The following is a 19,648-nucleotide window of genomic DNA, read 5'->3' on the forward strand; positions in this document are numbered from 1 at the left end:
TCTATCTTATAAATTCTCTCTTTATCTCTCTCACAAACATCTGCAGTAAAATCATTACATTGAATGTTTAATTCCAAATATTTTCTTTTTCTTTTCTAAAGGTTCTGTTTGATTGAGTGTTTTTTCATATGTTTAATGGCCATTTGGATTTGCCTTCATGAAATACTATTATAAGTGTTTAAAGTTAAATACTCATTCAATTTTCTGTTCTTTCTTTTAAAATAGTGATCCATTATATATATTTATAAAAGTTCTCATCTCTTATATATAATGAATCAGTATTTTAAAAGAAAATTTTAGTGGGTGTGTAATTCTAGATTTTAATTCATGGCTTGATTTTTTTACTCTGCGATTCTTTTGATGACAGAAATTATTAATTTTTGTCAACATGCTCTATCAATTATGGAGAGAAAGGTGTTGATATCTTCAAATATCTATCAGTTTTTGCTTTATCTATTTTGAAGCTCTGTTATTAGCTATATGCATATTTAGGATTATGAATTGACCCCTTATATTTCTCTTTATCTCTGGTAATAGTCCTTATTTTGAAGTCTACTTAGTCTGATATTATAATATAGCCACTCCAGCTTTCTTGTGATTAGCATTTGCGTGATACACCTTTCTCCAGTCTTTTAACTTATCTATGACTTTATATTCAAAGTGGGTTTCACGTAGACAGCATATACTTAGGTCTTGATTTTTATCTACTTTGACATTCTGTACTTTTTAATTGATGTTTAGGTCATTTATATTTAATGTAATTATTGATGTGGTTACTTTAAAATCTGTCTTGCTATTTGTTTTCTATTTGTCTCATCTCTTCTATTTTCTTTGTTTTTCTATTCTTGCCTTCTGTTGGATTGAATAGTTTTTATGATTCGATTTTATCTCCACTATTAGCTTATTAGTTATACCTCATTTTTAAAATTTTTTAGTAGTTGCTTTAGGGTGGAGGTCAGAAAACACCTATTATTTTTATTTTAATCTATGTCTAGTGGCCTGTTTTTTGTAAACAAAGTTTTATTGAAACATAGCCATGCCCATTCAATTACATTTTGTCAGTGTCTGCTTTTGTACTACAGCAGAGTTGAGTAGCTGTGATGGAGACCTATGGTCTACAAGCCTGAAATATTTACTATTTGGCCATTTAAGCTGTTGGCTATGTATTATGCACCTTAATGTGAAACCTACTTTTGAATTATATACAACTTCGTGTATAATATAAGAACTTTACGACAGTATACTTCTATTTCCTCCCTTGGGTCTTTTGTGCTATTGTTGTCTTACATTTTACTTCTACGTATGTTACAAACTCCAAGTTACATTGTTACCATTTCAGTCAGTCATTTATCTTTTTTTTTTTAAGAGTTATGTCTTAGAGATTTCATTTCTTTTTTCCCATTTATTTAAAAAAAATTTTTAAGTTACTATAGTTTTATTATATTATTTATTTCTTTACTTATTTTTTTTTTTTTGAAACAGGGTCTCGCTTTATCACCCAGGCTATAGTGGAGTGGCATGATCACAGCTTACTATAACCTCAAACTCCTAGGCTGAAGTGATCCTCCTGCCTCAGCCTCCCAAGTAGCTAGGACTACAGGTGCATACCACCACACCCAGCTAATTTTTTTCTTTTTCTTTTTTGTAGAGATAGAGTCTCACTATGTTGCCCCCTCCCATTTATTTTTTATTTATATATATTCATGGGATACAAGTGTAATTTTGCCACATTAATATATTGCATTGTGGTAAAGTCAGGGCCTTCAGTGCATATATCACTGAAGCAACACATTGTACCCACCAACAAACCTCTCATCATCCACCATCCTGCCACCACTCACTAACCCCTGCAAGTCTCCACTGCCCATTGTTCCACAGTTTCCTTCCATGTGTAAACATTATTTAGCTCCTACTTATAAGTGAGAACATGCAGTATTTGTCTGTTTGAGTTATTTTACTTAAGGTAATAGCTTCCAGTTCTATCCATGTTGCTGCAAAAGACATTCTTTTTTTGTGGCAGAATAGTATACCATTGTTTCACATTTTCTTTATCCAATCCTCCATTGATGGACACTTAGGTTGATTCCATATCTTTGCTATTGTGTATAAGTGCTGCAATAAACATAAGAGTGCAGGTATCTTTTTTATATATTGAGTTCTTTTCCTTTGGGTAGATATACATTTATCTTTTAAAGAAGTTAAAAATAAGGGGAAAATGACTTTTTATATTTACCCTAATTATTATCATTTCTTTCTGCCTGAAAAACTTCCTTTAAAATTTCTTGTAGTGAAGATCTGCTGATAGTGAATTCTGGCAGCTTACATCATCTGAAAAAGTCTTTATTTTGTCTTAGTTTTTGAAAGATATTTTCACTGAGTATAACACTCTGGAATGACAGGTTTTATTTGTTGTTTTTATTGGCTCTTAATATTTAAAGATATCTCTATGGCTTTCTGTTTTGCATAATTTCTGATGACAGTCTCCTGCTATTTTTGTATTTGTTTCCTTTTTTCTCTCTGCTGCATTTAAGATTTTAACTCTGGTTTTCAATAGTATGATTATGTGCACAGTATTTTATTTTTTTTAATTTTTTTTATTTCAGCATATTATGGGGGTACAAATGTTTAGGTTACGTATATTGCCCTTGCCCCACCCGAGTCAGAGCTTCAAGTGTGTCCATTCCCCAGACGGTGCACACTGTACCTATTACATGTATATATACCCATTCCCTTCTCCCCCCTCCCACTGGCCTGACACCCGACGAATGTTATTACTACATATGCACTGAAGTGTTGATCAGTTAATAGCAATTTGATGGTGAGTACATGTGGTGCTTGTTTTTCGATTCTTGTGATACTTCACTTTGTAGAATGGGTTCCAGCTCTATCCAGGATAATACAAGAGGTGCTATCTCACCATTGTTTTTTGTGTCTGAGTAGAACTCCATGGTATATATATATCGCATTTTATTAATCTACTCATGTATTGATGGACACTTGGGTTGTTTCCACATCTTTGCATTTGTGAATTGTGTTGCCATAAACATTCCAGTGCAGATGTCTTTTTTTTATAGAATGTCTTTTGTTCTTTTGGGTAGATGCCCAGTAATGGGATTTCTGGATCAAATGGTAGTTCTACTTATAGCTCTTTGAGGTATCACCATATTGCTTTCCACAGAGGTTGTACTAGTTTGCAGTCCCAAGTATTTTAATTTTATTTAAATCCTGATTGATGTTCTCTGAGCTTCTTGAATCTGTGTTTTATTGGTTTTTATTAATTTTGGAAAATTTTTGCCATTATCTTTTTTAATGAATGTTTGGTTCACCAAGTTGTCTTGCAAAATCAACTCTGATGAATTTGAGAAAAATTAATATTTTATAGATTATCTACCTTTTTCTCCTGGTTCAGGTAAGAATACTCCTTTTGGCTTTCTATATCGTAAGATGAAGTGTAACTGCAGTTCTTAAATTTTAACACAGACAGATTTGTTGGCACTTTCTTTTATGGTTAGTGTTTTTTTTTTTTTTTTTTTGAGACAGAGTCTCACTCTGTTGCCCGGGCTAGAGTGAGTGCCGTGGCGTCAGTCTAGCTCACAGCAACCTCAAACTCCTGGGCTTAAGCGATCCTACTGCCTCAGCCTCCCGAGTAGCTTGGACTACAGGCATGCGCCACCATGCCCGGCTAATTTTTTGTATATATATATATATTTTAGTTGTCCATATAATTTCTTTCTATTTTTAGTAGAGACGGGGTCTCACTCTTGCTCAGGCTGGTCTCGAACTCCTGACCTCGAGCGATCCACCCGCCTCGGCCTCCCAGAGTGCTAGGATTACAGGCGTGAGCCACCGCGCCCGGCCTGGTTAGTGTTATTTATATCTTCTTTAAAAATCCCAAGGTCATGAAAATAAAGTCCTATATTATCTTGCAAATGTTTTATGGTTTGCTTTAATGATTTATGGTATGCAAACATTTTATGGTTTGGTTCATTAATCTAGGAATTAATTTTTATGTGTGGTATGAGATAGGTTTGACTCATTTATTTTTTCCTAAATTAAAAAATATTGATTCCTCCAAGGAAAAATGATCTGCATCAACACTGCCAGGTTCATAGATCTTTTGTTTATATAGATCATGTAGAACATTAGTTTTGATATTTTAAAGACAAATTGTGTAGTTTTGCTATATGGAGAAATTCTGTTAAAGCGAAGGGAGATTTTATAAATGAAAATGTACATGAAATAACAAATGACATTTTATGCTCTGTATTTATACCAGAATTTTCCAGAAAGTTTCCTCAGAGCACTATTTAAAAGATGCTTTTGGCAAAAGGTTTCTAATGACAATTAAATTTGAGGAAAACCCGGCCGGGCACGGTGGCTCACGCCTGTAATCCTAGCACTCTGGGAGGCCAAGGCGGGTGGATCACTGGAGGTCAGGAGTTCGAGACCAGCCTGAGCAAGAGCAAGACCCCCGTCTCTACTAAAAATAGAAAGAAATTATCTGGCCAACTAAAATATATATATAGAAAAAATTAGCCGGGCATGGTGGTGCATGCCTGTAATCCCAGCTACTCGGGAGGCTGAGGCAGTAGAATTGCTTGAGCCCAGGAGTTTGAGGTTGCTGTGAGCTAGGCTGATGCCACGGCACTCACTCTAGCCCGGCCAACAGAGTGAGACTCTGTCTCAAAAAAAAAAAAAAAAAAAAAAATTGAGGAAAACCCAACTTGCAGAAAACCCAACTCTTGCACATTCAGTTGTACTTAGAGACAGAAAAGTCCTGCAGTAGGAGAATGTGTATGTAGGGGTTTGTGTTGCTGCTTAGTGTTGCTTGACTCAATGTTTCCAAAACTTAATTAACCGAAGAATTTTATTTTTCACATAAACTAAAATTTTATGAAATTCACTACGGAAATCATTACCTTATATCTGTATATTAAAGTTTATGGGGATTCTGAAACATAGGACAAGATTATAGTATATACATATAAAAACAAAATTTTATTTTGTTTTTTTCATAATATTCTGAACTTTGTCTGCCATGGATGACCATCAACATCAGCTGGGGAAAAAGTCACTCCAAAGGAAAGCAACGCTGAAAAAAATCAAATTGGAAATTCTGAGTTTCCAGGATCATTGGAAGATTCAAATAATGACTATTTTAACAAAAAAAGGTAACTAGTATAGATGCTGATTCTACATGTCAAAATTTAAACTATAAGAAAAAGAGTGAGATATCCAGAGTACTGTTGTAAGGACTTAGAGCAAAGATACGAATGAAATTAGTGATATTTTTAACTGAAATTACCTTGATCTGGATCTTTACTGTTTTATAGTAATATCCTTTTCCAATGTAGTGAGGGATAGATTATAACTTAAATTTATTTCTCTTGTAATCTTTTGGTCATCAGGGGAAACTTCATGACAGAAAAATTTCTGTCTTTGCCTTTGTTAGAACTAATTCTTCTGCCTCTCCTAGGTTCTTGGTTATAGATAAACTAATTGGTATGCTTGAGTTTCACACTGGCATCATTTCATTCCAAATTATAGTACTTAGATAAGATTTGTGTATATAGTCTTTTGAAATTAAGACAAAGGTTTTTATAAATATTCACAAAACAGCTATAAACAAAATATGTTTCCAAAATTTCCAGTTATTTTACTATAAATATTGGACTAGGATTTGAATTTAGCTATATATAATGAAATATGATTTTATTACTCATACTAAATGTAGTTTATGTTGATCATTAATGAGTTTGAAAGAAAATATGATAATGCAGGCTGACTTTGAAAATTTTTAAATGTTATATTTGTGTCTACAGAGCATTAAATAAAATAAGAAAAGCTAATGTTCATGGAATCATGTTTTAATATGACTTTCAAATCTGTCATTTCCTTTAAGTCAGTTTCTTTGGAAAAATGAAGATGATGTAGCTATCAGTAGAAAACAGGACAATCAGGTATGATTTAAAAATTTGTGTTTTAAATTGTGCAAATTTAAAATATAGGTATTATAACATAGTCTTTATACTGAAATTGAAATGAAAATACAGATTAAAATGTCCAAATTTTCTGGTAATATATTTCTAATATCAATATTGTCAGAAGTCCAATTTTTGCTTCTGCTTTTGTGAGTGAGGAAACAATATGCCCAAATGAGAGGGAGAGAAAAGTTCTCCACCAACACCTTTTTGGATTGTCTTCTCAAATTTTATTACTCATTTTAAGGTTCACTAACCTTCACTTAACTGGCAGCTTTAAGAGCTCATTTGTAATTTAATACATTTATACCTGTATTTAATTAACTCAGATCTTTAGAACAGATTTATATCATATATTGAGAAGCAGTATAGTAGTGGTTATTATGTTACTGCTAATAGTTACTAGCTGTGTGATCTTGGATATGTTACCTAATTTTGAAATTGCAGTGGTTTAAAGGAATTAATGAACTCCTATACAAATCACTAATTTATTCTCAAGAAATGATTGAGATACTGGTAAAATTTTGCAAATATTTGCAGAATGATTTTAAGACCTTCTTAGGATGATGATAATACTAGTTTTAATAATAGCTAACAATGAATATTGACTATCAGGCACTATTCTAAGTATTTTACATATATTCACTCATTTAATCCCGATTAAAAAAAAACTCTATAAAGTGGGTTATGTTTATCATCCCCATTTTACGGATGAGGAAACTGAGGCACAGAGAGGTTCTTTCAGTCTTTCTGATACACTTAATTTCCTTTATTAAATTCCTTCCTACTTACACCTGAACTGAACTGATTTAGTATTTGGTACAGAAAGCAAGATATGGGAAAATAAAACTTTTAAAAATTAGAATCTCAGACTAATTATTGCAAAAGAATAGTAGTACTTTGCTAATTTGTGCTAGTAGAAACTTAGAGGAATATTATTAGAAATAGATTCAGACCAGGAATGAAGGAATACAACTTTAGATTGGTCTAAGTTTGATAATACAGATATAATTATCAGATTCTGGATTTAATGTGCTAGGTTAAGCAGTTTTTTTAAAGTAAAAACAGTTTGCTAAATTGACATGTTGACAGAAACCTGGACTATATGGTGGCTTATGCTAAGTAAATTTAGAATGCCAGAAATTTCTTGTTAAAAAGTAGAGCAAGAAATCCAAAGACTTTGGGAAATAAAAATGTTAAGAGAGGATTTATCATCTCCACTTCACCCCTTTAACCAAACATTGAGGAATATTTTGGAAAGGTAAGTCCACCATTCTTGAAAAAGCCTTATAGTGGCTATTTTATACAGCCTAGAATGAAGATGGGAATGTACTCCTGGATTTCCTTAGAGATGATAGGATTCCAGAGTGGCAGAAACCAATTTACAGCATTTTACTATGTAAGAGAAAACAGTGCCAGAGTGATCATAAGGATGTTTGATTAAGAAATCCTTGACAATTATTCATTGTCAAGGTGTCCCTAAGACTAATGAATCATGGTGTTTCTGAGACTGAAATGAGTAAGCACACCTGTAAGCTCTTGGTCTGTCTAACCAAAATTTATTTTTAGTTTTAGCAAATAGAGGTCTACCTTGAATAATGACATGAATACTCACATTGCCTCACTGAATTACCAGACCTTAGCCAGTTTATATGCCCAGAACCTCTTATGTGAAGGGGAGGTCAGGTATCCTTGAGGAAAAACCCTGTCACACTGCCACAAGTATGAACTGTAAACTTCCTGCTTTACTTTCCTTAAAGGGATCAGAGGCTTTCTACAAGGGTGATTGTACTGGGGAAAGGGAAGCACCCAGACTTTTCAGGATTAGTGGACAATAGCTTTGATATGATTCTAATCCCTGGGGACCTGAATACCTCTATGTTTCACCAATATGGTAGAGGTTTAGAGGGGTCAGATAATAAGTGAAGTTTTGGCTAAGTCAGTCTCATGGTGTGCTGAATAGGTTTGCAAATTTTGCCTGTATTGTTTCCTTGATTCCTGAATGCAAACTTTGGAAGGATTTACTCAGCAACTGGCAGAATTCACAATGCTTCCTTGTCCTTTGCAGCATGGGCAATAAGGAATGTTATGGTAGTGTTAACAGAAAAAAAACCCAAACTCTGTAAAATAATTCAAAGATGTTTATTCTGAGTTGAATATGAGTGACTGCTGGCCCAGTGGACATTTCTCAGGTGGTCCTGAGAAAATGCGCCCAAGGTGACCAGGTTACAGTTTGGTTTGATACATTTTAAGGAGACAGGAATTACAGGTAAAATCATAAATCAATGCATGGAAGGTGTACATTGGTTTGGCCCAAGAAGGCGGTACATCTCCAACATCTTGTAGTGGTGGCTTACAGGTTACAGGTGGGTTCAGAGATTCTGTGATTTGTATGTAATTGGTTAAGGAAATAAAGCTTTGTCTAAAGGCTTAGAATCAGTAGAAAGGAATGTTTTAAGATAAGGAAGTATGTTAATTTATAGAGCAAGCCACAGTATACTCAAAGTGGTCTGTTAAACAAATCGATGGTTTGCAGGTATGACTTAGCCTTTGCCTTGCATGGCCTTTGGTCCAGTTCGCAATTAGTCTAAACTCCAAAAGGGAGGGGATATAAGGAGGTGTGTCTGATCTCTCTTCCCTTCATGACCAGGAACTCAGTTTTAAGGTTTTGGGGGAGTTCTCTTGGCCAAGAGGGGGTCTGTTCAATTGGGGGGGGGGTGCTTACTTTACAGTAGAAAGGGCCAAATGAAATATGATGGAACTGTCTATTCCTTACCAAAATAGTAAACTGTAGCATTACCAAACTCCTGGAGGAATTGCAGAGTTTTGTGCCATGATAAAAACTTGAAAATGGCAGGAAGGGTGATTCTTATCATAGCCACATTAAACTCACCAAGTTTGTCTGTGCAGAAGATTGATGGGTCTTAGCATCAGGTGGTGACAATTGTAGCTGCTACTTCTTACATGGCCTTTACTAGAGCAAATTATCACAACCTTGTGCTCCTGTTATAACACTCTCAGTCTGGAAAATGCTTTTTTTCTCTATCCCAATTAGAGAAAACCAAAAGTAGTTTTCTTTCAGCAAATGGGAATAGCAGTAGACTGTCATTGTCTTACCTAAGGGCTGTGTCAATTCTGGCTTTCTGTTATAATCTAGTTCCTAAGAAACTTGATCATATCATGATCCCCTTGGACCTAATGAGCAGGAAACAGCAAATACTCCAGGTATCTTAGGTAAAACATAAGTTTGTTAGAGGGTAGGACGTAAGCCTCAACAAAATTTAGGAATCTACCAATTCAGTAAAATTTTTGGGAGTTCCATGGTCTGGGACATGTTCAAGTGTTTTCTTATGAAAATAAGGTTTTTGCACCTTGCCCCAGCTACCATTGAGAATGAGACAAAGCACTTCATGAACTTTCCTAGAATATGGAGAGAGATTTACCACATTTGCATGTGCTGCTATACTTTTTTTTTTTAAACCAAGTAAATTAGAAAACAGCCAACTTTGAGTAGGACCTAAATAAGAAAAGACTTGCAAGGTGATCCAAGAGACATTGCAAGCAATGCTGCCACTTGTGTTTTAATGTCCAGCTTATCCAATGATGCTTGATGTGTAGTAGGTTGGAATGCTGAATGGGGTCTGTACAAGGCCTGGTAGAAGAATCACAGCTCAGAGCCCTTGGGTCTGGGAGCAAAGGCATGCCATCATCAGCAAAAATTAATAATTGTTCTATTGTTACTGGATATTTGTATTGTTTCCAACTTGTACCTATTATGAACAGTGCATACAAACAAGAGAGGAATATACTAATGTCTAAAATTGCTGGAAATGCCTATCTATAACTTAAATAATGCCTGATTTTATTTTAAAATGATTGTACAAATTTACACTCATATTAGGAATCCAAGAGATTTCCTGTTGCTCTACATCCTCAATATACATGCTGTTTTCATGCTTTAAGAGTTTGGCACTCACTCTGGTGGATGCTTAATGCTATTTCACTGCGGTTCAAAATTTAATTTTTCTTGAGATTTTGAAGTTAATCATGTTTTTATATCTTATGAACCCCATCTTGAAAACCTTCCCTTTTTTATTTTTTTTTTTTATTTTTTTTTTGAGACAGAGTCTCACTTTGTTGCCCAGGCTAGGGTGCCATGGCATCAGCCTAGCTCACAGCAACCTCAAACTCCTGGGCTCAAGTGATCCTCCTGCCTCAGCCTCCCGAGTAGCCAGGACTATAGGCATGCGCCACCATGCCCGGCTAATTTTTCTCTATATATTTTTAGTTATCCATGTAATTTCTTTCTATTTTTTAGTAGAGATGGGGTCTCACTCTTGCTCAGGCTGGTCTTGAACTCCTGAGCTCAAACGATCCACCCGCCTGGGCCTCCCAGAGTGCTAGGATTACAGGCGTGAGCCACCACGCCTGGCCGGCCTTCCCCTTTTTAAAATTACCTCTTCAAGTATTTCTGCTTGGTTGTCTGCCATTTATTACTATTTTTAATTAGTAGGAATTTTTAATATACTCTAAGATATTCCTTTGATGCCTCTATGTGTTGCAAATATCTCCCCCTACCTTGTGGCCTGTCGATGGTCTACCTTGCTGAATACATTAAGTATTCCATATTTGTAACTTTTTCCACATTCTTTTTGTATGTCTTAGGCTAAGAATCTGTTAGAATCACCTTTTATTAGTGTGTTACTATTAATATGTATCATTGTACTCCCTATGGTTTCTGCCTTATGTAGGTTTCTATGTGTTGTCACAAGTTGTTCTTACATAAATATTATCACTTTTACATTACAAAGTGTCCTTCTTTGACTCATTTAACAGCGGGGCCCCAATCTTTTTGGCACCAGCGACCAGTTTCATAGAAAACAATTTTTCTATGGACAGTGAGGGGGATGGTTTCAGGATGATTTTGCAGCTGCTCCCCATCACTAGCATCACCGTCTTAGCTCCACCTCAGATGATCAGGCATTATATTCTCGTATGTCGCATACAACCTAGATCCCTTGTGTGCTCAGTTACAGTACAGTTTACAGTAGGATTTGTGATCCTGTGAGAATCTAATGCCCCTGCTGATCTGACAGGAAGCAGAGCTCAGGCAGTGATGTGAGTGATGGGGAGCAGCTGTAAATACAGATGAAACTTTGCGCACTGGCCCACTGCTCACCTCCTGCTGTGGGGCCTGGTTCCCAACAGGCCACAGACTGGTACTGGTCCATGGCCCAGTACCAGTCCATGGCCCAGGGGTTGGGGACAGCAGCATTTAATGCTGTTTTGGTCTGAATTCTTCCTCATCACATATCAAGATGCTCTACTTTCTTTTGTTTACATTTATTTGGTATACCCTCATTCTCCATGCATCTCCTCTTTTTTGATCTTTCTGAGTCACTTTGTTTTTGGTATATCTCTATATACAGTCTAGAACTCCTGACCTCAAGTGATCCTCCCACTTCAGCCTCCCAGAGCACTAGGATTACAGGCCTAAGCCACCATGCCCAGGCTGCAGAAGATTTTCAATCATTTCTTGGTTGGATGAAGCTCAACCTTTCGTAGGAAAAGCTCCTGAGTACGATATTCCCTTAGTTCTTGCACATTTAAAACTTTCTCTAGAGCAGGGATGTGCAAACGAAGGTCTACGGCTTGTTTAGTAAGGCCTGTGAGTTTAGAATGTTTTTTACATTCTTAAAAAGTTGTAAAAAAGAAAAAAAAGAAGAATATATGACAGAGACCGTATGCAGCCCACATACATTTATTTACTCTCTGGCCCTCTACAGAAAAAGTTTGCTAATCCCTGCTCTACAGCAGGATAGCTTGATTGGCTATAAAACCCTTGGCTTATTTCCCTTGACTTTCTTTCAAATGTTGCTCTACCAGTCTTGCTTTATATGTTACTATTTAGAAGTATGATGCCAACATAATTTTCTTTTCTTTGTAAACTGGCTTGAGTATTTTTGCCTGGAAGACCAGAGGATTCGTTTAATGTGTAAAGGCCATATCTCAGTTGAAAATTGTAGGTTAGGTTTTTTTAGGTACACAATGAGCCCTTTCAGTATGAAAGTCAGGACTTATTTCAAGAATGTTTTCTAAAATTATAATGTTAAATAGATCTATTCCTTGTTTTATTTTTCATTTTCAGGGACTTTAATTAGTCTTATCTTAGATCTTCTTTATATCTGCTACTTTCTTTCTGACCCATTTTACTATTTTCTTTGTATTTCATTTTCTTGGCTCCTTTTATTTCTATTCTTTATTATCCTTCGTGTATTTTTTGGTTTTTTTTTATTTTAGAATATTACAGGGGTGCAAATGATTTTGTTACATATAATAAATTGCTTTTGTACTGTGTCCATCCCCCAGATAGTGTGCACTGTACTCATTAGGTGTGATTTTCCCCAGCCCCTACTCCTCCCCAACCTGCTTGATTTCCAATGAATGTTATTTCTATATGTGCACATAGGTGTTGATCAATTAGTTCCAATTTAATGGTGAGTACATGTGGTGTTTGTTTTTCCATTCTTGTGATACTTCACTCAGAAGAATGGTCTCCAGCTCTAAAGAGGATAATATAAGCAGTATTAGTTCACCATTTTTTATGGCTGAGTAGTACTCCATGGTGTACATACACCACATTTTATTGATCCACTCATGTATTGATGGGCACTTGGGTTGTTTTCACATCTTTGGAATTATAAATTGTGCTGCTATAAACATTTGAGTGCAGGTTTCTTTTATAGAATGTCTTTTTTTCCTTTGGGTAAATACCCAGTAGTGGGATTCCTGGATCAAATGGTAGTTCTACTTAGAGTTTTCTGAAGCATCCCCATACTGCTTTCCACAGAGGCTGTACTAGTTTGCAGTCCCCCCAGCACTGTATGAGTGTGTTCCTATCTCTCTGCATCCAAGCCAACATTTGTTGTTTGGGGCTTTTTGATAAAAGCCATTCTCACTGGAGTTAAGTGGTATCTCGTTATTTTGATTTGCATTTCCCTAATGATAAAGATGTTGAGCATTTTTTCATATGTTTGTTGGCCATTAGCCTATCTTCTTTTGGAAAGCTTCTCTTCATGTCTTTTGCCCAATTTTAATGGGGTTGTTAGATTTTTTTTTCTTCCTGATTTGCTTGAGTTCTGTATAGATTCTAGTTATCAGCCCTTTATCAGATGTGTAGCATGCGAATATTTTCTTGCATTCTGTAGGTTGTCTGTTTGCTCTTGTGATAGTTTCCTTGGCTGTGTAGCTTTTTAATTTGATCAGGTCCCATTTATTTATTTTTGTTGCTGTGATTGTTTTTTGGGGTATTCTTCATGAATTCTTTCCCTAGACCAATGTCTGTAAGAGTTTTTCCAACATTTTCTTCTAGAATTCTTATGTTTATTCCTTACATTTAAGTCTGTTATCCATCGTGAGTTGATTATTGTGAGAGTTGAGAGGTGCAGATCCTGTTTTAGTCTTCTACATGTTGCTATTCAATTGTCCCAGCACCATTTATTGAATAGGGATTCTTTTTCCCAGTGTGTTTTTGTTTTCTTTGTCAAAAATCAGCTGGTGATATGTGGATGATTTTATATCTGGACTCTCTGTTCTGTTCCATTGGTCTATGTCTCTGTTCTTGTGCCAGTAGCATGCTATTTTGGTTAGTATAGCCTTGTAGACTAGCGTGAAGTCTGGTAAATTGATGCCTCCCAATTTATTCTTTTTGCTTAAGTTTGCTTTGGCTATACAGGGACTTCTCTAGTTCCATATGAAATATAGAATTATTTTTTTCTAAGTCTGTGAAAAATGATGTTGGTATTTTATTAGGGATTGCATAGAATCTGTAGATCATTTTGGGTAGTATAGACATTTTAACAATGTTGATTCTACCAATCCATGAACATGGTATTTTTTTCCATTAGTTTATGTTCTCTGCTATTTCCTTTTGCAGTGTTTAATAGTTCTCCCTGTAGAGGTCTTTCACCTCCTTAGTTAAATGTATTCCTAAGTAATTTATTTTCTTTGTTGCTATTTTGAAAAATATTGAGTCTTTGATTTGGTTCTCAGCTTGACAGTTATTGGTGTATATGAAAGCTACTGATTTATATACACTGATTTTGTAACCTGAGATTTTGCTGAATTTATTTATCAATTTCAGTAGTCTCATGGCAGAATCTTTGGGGTTTTCTATCTATAAGATCATATTGTCCACAAAGTGATAATTTCACTTCTTCTTTCTCCATTTGGATGCCCTTGATTTTCTTCTCTTGTCTGATTGCCCTGGTTTAGGATTTCCAGCACTATGTTCAATAGAAGTGGTGATAGTGGGCAACCTTGTCTGGTTCCAGTTCTAACTGAGAATGCTTTCAATTTTTCCCCATTCAGTATGATGTTGGCTGTGGATTTGTCATATATGGCTTTTATCATTTTGAGGTAGGTCCCATCTATGCCTATTTTGTTAAGTGTTCTTATCATAAAAGGGTGCTGAATTTTGTAAGATGATTTGTCTGCATCTGTTGAGAAGATTATATGGTCTTTGTTTTTGCATTTATTTATGTGGTGAATTACATTTATAGATTTGTGTATGTTGAACCATTCCTATATTTCTGGGATGATGCCCACTTGGTAATGATGGGTTATTTTTTTGATGAGCGGCTGAATTTAGTTTGCTAGGATTTTTGCATCTATATTTAAAAAGGATATTGGTCTTTAGTTTCTTTTCTTTCTTTTTTTTTTTTTTTTGGTAAGTTCTTTCCTGGCTTTGGTATCAAGATGATGTTGGCTGCATAAATCATGTTGGGGAGGATTCCTTCCTTCTCATTGTTATGGAATAATTTCTGCAGGATAGGTATGAGTTCTTTTTTGTAGTTCTGGTAAATTAGGGTGTGAAACCATCTGGTCTGGGAATTTTTTTTTGTTGGAATATTTTTTATTACTGTTTTAGTTTCATTACTTGATATTGGTCTATTCAGGGATTCTATTTTTTCCTGATTGAGCTTGAGGAGGCAGTGTGTTTTTAAGAATTTATCCATTTCCTCCATATTTGCAAGTTTATGTGCATATAGATTTTTATAGTATTCAAAGATGATATTTTGTATTTCCATGGTATCAGGCCAAGGCAGGAGGATTGCTTGAGGTCTGGAGTTCGAGACCAGCCTTAGCAAGAGTGAAACCCCATCTCTACAAAAACTAGAGAAAATTAGCTGGGCATGGTGATGTACTCCTGTAGTCCCAGCTACTTGGGAGGCTGAGGCAGGAGGATTACTTGAGCTCAGGAGTTTGAGGTTGCAGTAAGCTATGATGACACCACTGCACTTTAGCCAGGGTGACAGAGGGAGACTCTGTCTAAAAAAAAATTAAATAGATAAAAATAAAAATACAAACATAGATAAGATATATTAGAATTAAATGTAAACTTCTGTGCTACAATTTTGAAAATGTGATATAATGACCCATTTTCAAAGCAAATAAATATTATCAAAATTGACTCAAGATGAATAACCATCTTAGAAGAACTTTGAAGTTATAACAAGTAACTGAGACTAGAAATCTTGTTTCTAGGAAGGAAGTCCTATTTGGAAAGAAAAATAATGGGTTCTTTTTTTTTTAAGTTTGAAGTGCCTGTGCATCATGTCCAAGTAATAGTGGAATGGAGAGACTGGAGCATTAGAAAGAATCTGTAGCTACAAATAGAAACTTGGAAGTTTATCACCATATAAGTTAAAAAATGCATGGCTGAAATGCATTATCAAATGCTTATAGACAAGTGAAAAAGCATTTGTCACCCTACCAGATATTACTAATTTTCGTGTTTTGCTTACAGACAGGGGAAAAACAGTACGCCACCCTGCCAGATCTTATTGATTTTCCTTCATATCCTTGTCAACCTGTTCTTCCTTCAGGAACAAATGATATCCCTTTATTACAGATGGAAAGTAAGTATGATGATATTGTAAATACAGATGATTCTGTGAGGTAAAGTGAAATAATTTTAAAGGGGAGTTATTGTTTAATTGATATAGAGTTTCAGTTTTAGAAGATAAAAAAGTTCTGGAGATGGATGGTGGTGATCGTTGCAAAATAATGTGAATGTATTTTATGCCACTGAACAGTACATTTAAAAATGGTAAATTTTGTTATATATGTTTTACCATAATTAAAAAGTTAAATTATATGGATTTTGTGTTGATTACTACATATGTTGAATCACTAATATTATTTCATTTTTAAAAATATAATCCATTCTGGGTGTGGTGGCTCACACCTATCATCATAATACTTTGAGAGGCCAAAGTGGGAGGATCATTTAAGGCCAGGAGTTTGGGCCTGGGCAATATAGCGAGACTTCATCTCTACAGAAAATAGAAAAATTAGCCAGGTATGGTGACACACATTTGTAGTCCCAGCTAAAGGAAGCTGAGGCAAAAGGATCATTTGAACCCAGGAGTTTGAGGTTACAATGAAGCATGATGATGCCATTGTTCTCTAGCCCAGGAAATGGAGTAAGACCTTGTCTCAAAAAAAATTAATATATATGTATATATTTTTTCCCTCTCTCTTTCTCTCTAAATTCTACATTTTCCATGTAAGATTTAAGTGTAATAACTTTGGGTCCAAGATAAATTTACCAAAAGATTTAAACCAAAAAATATAAGCATAATTACTTGAGCTTTACTTAGTTTCTACACATATATGGAAATTCAGAAAAGTCACACTATTTTATAAATCCCCTTATGTATCACTCTTAGAAACTGAAATGACTCCTCTGCATTTGCCATAGTGGTAAATGCTATATTGCAGCAAGAAAAATAGTTTTGAGTAAAATTTATTCTTGCTGTTTTAGAAACTTTTAAGTTTTACACTCCATATTTTAGGTTATAACCCATCTTTCAGCTTTTAGACATTGATGAATCTGGGATATAATCTATTTAGGAGAGAAGATTATCCAACAAATGAAACAAGTAAAGGAAGAAAGAAGATATCTGGAAAGAATTAGAGAAGAACTAATAAAAAAAGTTGAAAAGCTATTTGAACAAAGCAAATTGAAGCGATATCAGGGTAAATTTTATTACATACCTTTTATCACTATAAAGAAAACTTAAGGTTTACGGAATTGATACTTTTGGAATAAATAATAAAGTTGTAATTAATAGTTGCTCTTTACTGCTATAGTTTAAGTGGTACATGATTGAGGTAAGTTCAGTATAGAAAACATGAAATCATTTTTCAATTCTATTTTATCCAATAAATGCTTTACATAGGGTTTAAAAATTAAAACTCAAATATTTTTATAACTAAAATTCATTTATTCATTCTTCCATTTGTTTCTTATATAAGTATTAAGTGCCTACTGAATCCAGCCACTGTTCTAGGGGCTACTAGGCAAACATAGCCTTGCCCTTGCCCACATAGATCTTACAGTCCAATGGGGAAATGATAAGCATTAATGATATATCCTGATGAATGCTATGATAAAGGAATTCCAGAATTCTATGGATAGAAATACAAAGGAAGAACACCTAAATTAGATGGAAGAGATCAAGAGGGGCTTCTGGGAGAAGTGTTGGATATGGTAGGATCTGAAGGGTGCTTCTTGGCTCTAGGTCCTTCAGGCAAGCTTTTTCCTCTGTCATCTACTTCTTCTCCTCCTACCTTCTCCTCCTACCCTTTTCCCAGTTCGTGTGGCTATTTCCTACTAATCATTCAAGATGAGCTTACATATCATTTACCCTAGAAGCCTTCTTTGAGTCTCTTGAACTGTCCTAGGAACTTCATTTTTTTTTGGTATGTGTGTCCATCTGCCTTGCTTAAGTGAATGAATAAGGGAAATTAAGAAAAGTCATTTTGTTGCAGTAGAATTAGAAACAGTGTTGTTAAGACTGGTGGAAATGGAAAGATGAGCCAGGGTGAAGAAAGTGTATGATAATGGCTTGAGAGATGTTAAATGATTTGGGAAACCTGCATTTTGGGTTGTGTTTGAGGATGGTAAGGATGTCAGGTATATTTAGAACTAACTGGTTTTAGGATTCTCAATTTATAGCAAAATTGTTGTTTCAGTACTAGAACTGACCGAGGTTTTATAGGCAATGTCAGGAGATATTTCTAAAGATTATGCCTCATAATGTTAAAGTGATATCTCGGAAGTGGTGACAATGACTCAGCATTGTTGTAGTGTTTAGAGAGCAATTTCATCAGACAGATTTGAACAATGGACTAGAAATCACAGGACCTAGATTCTAACCAAATCTGTCTTTTACTTAGAAAAGTTATTTCTCCTTCTTGTGCCTCACTCTTTCTGTTTATAACATGAGACTGATCAATCACTTTCTATTTCAACAGGAATATTTCAAAATAAAAGGTATTTATTAGCCATCAAATATTTATTGAGCTTACTATGTATCAGACCTGTTTTAAATCCTGGGGAGACAGCAGTGAACAAGACAGATATAGCCCTCCGCTTAAGGAGCTTGTATACTAATGGAAGGAGACAGGCAATAAACATTAAGTAAGATAATATCAGCTACTGATCAGAGCTGAGAAGTCAGTTAAAAAGAGCATAGTAAAAAATGATGGGGCAAGGGAGAGTTGCTTTAGCTAGGGTTTTCAGGGAAGGCATCTCTGAGGCGATATTAAGATTTTATTAATAAGGAGTCAGGCGTATAAAGGAGGGAGAAAGCAGTCTGAACAGAAGGAACACTAAATATCAAGTTCTGGAGGGAAAAATGACCTTGTGCTATTAAGAGCCTGAAATGAGGCCAGTGTTGCTGGAGCATGATAAATATGGAGGGATGTAGAGAGAGATAAAATCACAAAAGGTCAGCAAGGAGCAGATAGGCCAAGTCAAGGAGTTTGAATTTTACTCTAAGTAAGCTGGGAAGCCATTGGAGGATTTTAAGCTAGGGATTTACATGACTTACAAAATATTTTAGAAAGATCATGACTGCTGTATAGAATAGCTTGTAGAGGGGCAAAAATGGAAGCAGAGAGACCAGTTAGAAAGACAATGAAGCTTTCTTCAAAAGTATTGCTGGAAGTATTTTCGTAGCAATACCAATAGAAGTTGCTGAGGGATTGGATAACAGGGCATGATGGAAATAAATAGCTAAAATCTTGAGCTAAAGTTCTATATAGCTATATAATTTTAATCAAATAACCTTATAATGTAAAATTTTTAAATTGGAGGTGTTCATTTCCATAATAACATAAAAGAAATGAACATAAGCACATTCTGGTATACTAGCGTATAGTTTGTGTTTCTGTTAAGTTTGTATTTAGAATCTCATTGGTGTCCAAGTGATTTCCTAAATTAGTAGTAGTTAATTTCCAAGTTTGTCAATTAAAGAGGTCTCAGATTTGAGAAACTTTATCCTACAGAATTTGAGGGAAATATTTGGCAGAATTTTGATAAATCATATATCAGAATTAGTTTATTTCACAAAATAAGTCATTATGAGGGCTGCAAAAATAAGGAAAAATCATTAAAATAGATCATGTCTTTTACTTTCACAGTTTTAATTATATAAATAAGATCATGGAAAATTAATCCATCACTTAATCAAAATGAATATATATATGTATGTATAGGCAGTAGTTTTAAAATAAAGATTTTTCAGAAGCAATTGCATGTTTTAAGAACTTGGCTGGGGTTGCTGTATTTATTACTATTTTACTATATTTCTAGG

At 34.9% G+C, this 19,648-nt stretch overlaps 1 protein-coding gene across 1 annotated transcript in view; it reads left to right on the plus strand.

Annotated features, from left to right (window-relative positions):
• The window catches only part of SPATA1 (spermatogenesis associated 1), a 43,512-nt gene that overhangs the window by 18,909 nt on the left and 4,955 nt on the right, over window positions 1–19,648 (plus strand). Inside the window, 4 exon segments of the mRNA XM_069480167.1 lie at window positions 5,060–5,171; window positions 5,903–5,960; window positions 15,790–15,901; window positions 16,899–17,024. Coding sequence (XP_069336268.1) covers window positions 5,060–5,171; window positions 5,903–5,960; window positions 15,790–15,901; window positions 16,899–17,024 — 408 coding nt within the window.

This window comes from Eulemur rufifrons, chromosome 8, assembly GCF_041146395.1.
Source record: "Eulemur rufifrons isolate Redbay chromosome 8, OSU_ERuf_1, whole genome shotgun sequence".
Taxonomy (NCBI): domain Eukaryota; kingdom Metazoa; phylum Chordata; class Mammalia; order Primates; family Lemuridae; genus Eulemur; species Eulemur rufifrons.